The following is a 5,353-nucleotide window of genomic DNA, read 5'->3' on the forward strand; positions in this document are numbered from 1 at the left end:
TGGGTTTATAATTTTTATTATTTTAATCTAATAAAAAGTTATAAATACCTTTTAAATTATTATAGTTATCAGTAGGGTGATTACTGATTAGAAGGGTAAAAATCTTCTTTTTGATTTCGTAATGAAATTCTAGTATGGACAAATAAGATTGAGTGAATCCTTTCAATTCAATTTTTAAACTATGAACAAATTAAATTGAGGAGTCATATTTTTGTTGCATCAAGAAATTAAGTAAAAAGCCAATGAGTAATAGCTCAAATGGCATAGTCTCCCCATACTCAATTAAAAAGTTGGGTTCGAGTCTCATATCTTTGGTAAAAAAAAATTAAGTAAAAAATAAAATAATTTTTTTTAATTTAATTTCAATTTTTATTTTTAATTTTAATTTTTTTTTTAATTTCAATTCTTATCTTTTTATTTATCATTAGTTATCATCTCGTTTCAAGAAATGTATAGAAGGATGTTATTTTATTTTAATATTCTTTCTATCAATTTTATATGTTAATCAAAATTGAATTATAAACTTAGCAAAAAAAGAAAAAGGGTCATTTGAAGAGTAATTAGATAAGTCCAGCGACGTTAGCAACTTAGCATGTAGAGAAAACGGATTAGGAGAAGGCACTGGCTTGTGCTTATCACATCACATCACATACATTACCACTTTGCTTCAGTGATGCAAAATAGCAAAGAGAAAAATAAAGAATGCGGGACCGATGATCCATAATCATGAAGAAAGAAAGCGGGTAACATTTAACTTATAATTTAATAATAAAGATGAATATTTATCACCTTGTCATTTTCATATACAAACTTGAGTGTTTCTCCACTTTCGTCGATTGGCTTTATCCACCAATGTCACGTGTAACCGATGAAGGCAAACCAACAAGCAAAAATAATCTTTATTTTCCACATATAAAATCAAATCTTATAGAAAAGAAAAGAAAACACAGATCGTATATTTCTATATTATATTATATTAAGAGAAATCATTAGAACTTGTCGGTTAATGGTTATATATAGGCACAGCATTAGCATCCCAACTCCCAAGAGTGTGTGAGTGTAGACTGTAGAGTTATTAGCCATGGTTTCTCTTAGTCCTAGTCCATTGGTTGCACTCTGCTTATTATGTTTTCTTGCATTTTGTATACCTCAATCTTCTTCTGCAGTCACCAAAATTGGGCTAGGCTACCGTCTGATTTCAATTGAAAATGGAGCTGATGGTGCACTTGTTGGGACTCTCCAAGTTAAGCAGAGTAACAACATCTATGGTGCTGATATTCCCCTTCTAAGGTTCTACGCCAAGTAAGTACTACTTAGCTACTAGTTTGAGTAGTTTCTTCAGTATTCACTATCTCTACTTCTCTCTCAAACTTGTTCTAAAAGATTTCCATTGTTGCAGGCACGAGAGTGAGAACCGTTTGAGGGTCCACGTCACTGATGCAAAGAACAAAAGGTGGGAGGTTCCTTATGATCTTTTGCCGAGAGAGCAACCACCTCCTTTGAAGCAAAGCATTGCATTGTCAAGTTCTTCAGAGAAGAAGAAGAAGAAGAAAAAGAACCACCAAAGATCAGTGTCAGAGACAGATTACCCTGGCTCTGAGCTTGTTCTTACTTACACTTCTGACCCTTTCAGCTTTGCGGTGAAAAGAAAGTCAAATGGGGACACCCTTTTCAACTCAAGCTCTGATGACACTGACCCATTTAGTTCATTGGTGTTCAAGGACCAATACTTGGAGATCTCTACCAAATTGCCCAGAGATGCTTCTTTGTATGGATTAGGAGAGAACTCACAGACACACGGGATCAAGTTGTATCCTAATGACCCTTACACTCTGTATACTACTGATATAGCAGCCATTAATGTGAATGCTGATTTATACGGGTCGCACCCAGTGTACATGGATCTCAGAAATGAGGGTGGCAAGGCATATGCACATGGTGTTCTGTTGCTGAATAGCAATGGAATGGATGTGTTTTACACAGGCACATCTCTAACATACAAGGTCATTGGAGGTGTTTTGGATTTCTACTTCTTTGCAGGACCTTCTCCTCTCAATGTTGTTGATCAATACACTTCTTTGATTGGAAGACCAGCTCCAATGCCTTACTGGGCTTTTGGTATGATTCTCTTTCCATTCTCTCTTATTGTAACTAGTACTGTATTGCTTACTCTGTTTTCTAAGCATTCATAATGAAAATCAGACAAGGCTTTTGGCTTTTCCACTTTGCTGTTTTTTTGGCATCCTATGTGTTATGTGCCCTAAAAGCAAGTGCTCTTGGAGTCATTTATTTTGTTAAGTTTAAAATTATTTTTTATTTTATTAAATATGTTTAATGCTAATGCGAAAATTTCTCCTATCTGTGACATACAATACGTTTCCATGGTTTCGAAAAGTTAGAATTTACATCTGCAACATGATTTTTTAACATTAAAAGCTTTTTGGGTCATATTCTAAGCTAATTGTTTAGTTTATGTACCAACAAAATAAATAAAGTTGGCCCTTGTGAAAGACGCGTGTAAAGCAATTATTAGTAACAAAGTCAAAACAATAATTCTATTTAGTTATCTAGCACAGTTGATAGGCACATATGTTGATTTCTCTTTGTGGGGGCTAGAAGTGTAGTACATTGCATTAACTCCGCTACCCATGGCTTTGTCTTTTTCCTCCTTAATAATAATAATAATAATAATTGCATAATGCTATTATGTTTGGTACGGTAGGATTTCACCAATGCAGATGGGGCTATCACAATCTATCTGTTATAGAAGATGTTGTGGAGAATTACCAGAAAGCTAAAATCCCACTTGATGTGATATGGACGGACGATGATCATATGGATGGGAAGAAGGACTTCACGCTGAACCCAGTGAACTACCCTCGTCCGAAGCTTCTAGACTTCTTGGACAAGATACACAGCATTGGAATGAAATACGTTGTGATCGTTGATCCTGGAATTGCCGTTAATGCAAGCTATGGCGTATACCAAAGAGGAATGGCCAATGATGTTTTCATCAAGCACGATGGGGATCCTTTCTTGGGTCAAGTGTGGCCAGGTGCAGTGCACTTCCCAGATTTCCTGAATCCAAAAACAGTTTCATGGTGGGGTGATGAGATTCGTCGCTTCCATGAACTTGTACCCGTTGATGGCCTTTGGATTGACATGAACGAAGTTTCCAATTTCTGTAACGGAAAGTGCACAATCCCAGAGGGAAGAATTTGCCCCAATGGAACAGGACCTGGATGGATATGTTGCTTGGATTGCAAGAACATCACAAACACAAAATGGGACGACCCTCCTTACAAAATCAATGCTTCAGGAATAATGGCCCCCGTTGGTTACAAAACAATAGTCACAAGTGCTGTTCACTATAATGGGGTTCTAGAGTATGATGCTCACAGCCTCTATGGTTTCTCTCAATCCATTGCAACCCACAAGGGTCTCCAAGGGATTGAAGGGAAACGGCCTTTCATTCTTTCGCGCTCCACTTATGTTGGTTCAGGCAAGTATGTTGCACATTGGACAGGTGACAATCAAGGTACATGGGAGAATCTGAGATACTCAATATCCACAATGCTCAACTTTGGAATATTTGGTATTCCAATGGTTGGTTCTGATATATGCGGTTTCTATCCACAACCAACTGAAGAGCTTTGTAATCGATGGATTGAGGTTGGTGCTTTCTACCCTTTCTCAAGGGATCATGCAAACTATTACTCCCCAAGACAGGAGCTTTACCAATGGGAATCAGTAGCTGAATCTGCTAGAAATGCTTTGGGCATGAGGTATAAGATTCTTCCGTATCTCTACACACTCAACTATGAGGCTCATCTTAGTGGTGCTCCAATTGCAAGGCCACTTTTCTTCTCATTTCCATCTTTCACCGAATCATACGGGCTCAGCACACAGTTCTTGCTTGGGAGCAGTGTCATGGTTTCTCCTGTGGTTGAACAAGGACAAACACAAGTTAAAGCATTATTTCCTCCTGGCACGTGGTATAATTTGTTTGATATGGCACATGGTGTTGTATCCAAAGAAGGGACTTATGTCACTCTTGATGCGCCTCTACATGTGGTGAATGTGCATTTGTATCAGAATGCTATTCTTCCGATGCAACAGGGTGGAATGGTATCTAAGGATGCTAGAACCACACCCTTCAGCCTCATTGTGACATTCCCAGCAGGAGCAAAAGAAGGAGAAGCTCAAGGGAACCTCTTCCTCGATGATGATGAGCTACCGGAGATGAAGATAGCTAGTGGTTCTTCAACCTATATTGATTTCCATGCTACTATAAAGGATGGAACCGTGAGAGTGTGGTCACAGGTTCAAGAGGGTAAGTTTGCCTTGGATAAAGGTTGGGTTATTGACAGCATAAATGTGTTGGGAGTAACTGGAAGTAAGGCAGTGATGGATGTGTCAGAGTCACATGTGAATGTTAGTATAACGGAACAACAATTGTATGGGCAAGGTGATGATGGAGGAAGCAAGGTAGTGATGGTGGGAATGAATGGCTTGAATATTCCTGTTGGTAAAAATCTTGACATTACTTGGAAAATGGAATCATAAGATGCTGTTGGGGTGTTCCATCTTAATAAGAAACCTTTGTAACTTCTTTTTTCTTTAGCTTAGTTGAAGGAGAGATTAGCTCAAAATGCTCGTCCTAGTCTAGCACTGCACAGCCCAATACTATGTTTAATCTTTGGAATTTGAAATCACATTTATTTGTGCCTTTTTATTAGGTGATTCTTTTTACTTATTAAGTTATTATGATGTATTTGTGTTCTTTTAAATTTTGTATTTTATTTTACAGAAAATGAAACTCTCCTCTTAGATATCAATAACACATTTTTTCTTTTTATTTCATAGGGTAAAGTATACTTTTTATTCCTAAAATTTGGCAAAAGTTTTAAAAATATCTCTAAGTTTTATTTTGTTTTAATTTTGTCTCAAAAATTTTTTATTTGCATCAAATATACCCTCAACGGCTAAATTTTCAAAAAATTTAAGACCAATCTAACAATAATGCATAAAAATTATGCTTAATTTGCTTATGTTGATGGTTGTTCTTATGAAATTGTTGTTGAATTGGTCTTAAATTTTTTTAAAAATTAGCCGTTATGGGTATATTTGATGCAAATAAAAAATTTCTAAGACAAAATTGAAACAAAATAAAATTTAAGGATTATTTTAAAATTTTGGTCAAACTTTAANCGGATGCATCTTAAATCTTAAGTAGGGATGGCAATGGGCAGGGTTTGGATCCAATCATAGCCCTACTTACAAGTTAAGATTTTTATATAAATTCAATCATATTTTATTCGCGGGTTGAGAAAATTTTAACCCTAACCCTATT

General features: G+C 36.3%; 1 protein-coding gene across 1 annotated transcript; it reads left to right on the forward strand.

Annotated features, from left to right (window-relative positions):
* LOC107617662 (alpha-xylosidase 1) lies at positions 928-4,768 on the forward strand. The gene is made up of 3 exons (XM_016319479.2): positions 928-1,302; positions 1,400-2,118; positions 2,723-4,768. The coding sequence occupies exons 1-3, from the start codon at positions 1,082-1,084 to the stop codon at positions 4,564-4,566; spliced, it is 2,784 nt and encodes a 927-aa protein (XP_016174965.1). The 5' UTR covers positions 928-1,081; the 3' UTR covers positions 4,567-4,768.

Source organism: Arachis ipaensis, chromosome B09 (genome assembly GCF_000816755.2).
Source record: "Arachis ipaensis cultivar K30076 chromosome B09, Araip1.1, whole genome shotgun sequence".
NCBI lineage: Eukaryota > Viridiplantae > Streptophyta > Magnoliopsida > Fabales > Fabaceae > Arachis > Arachis ipaensis.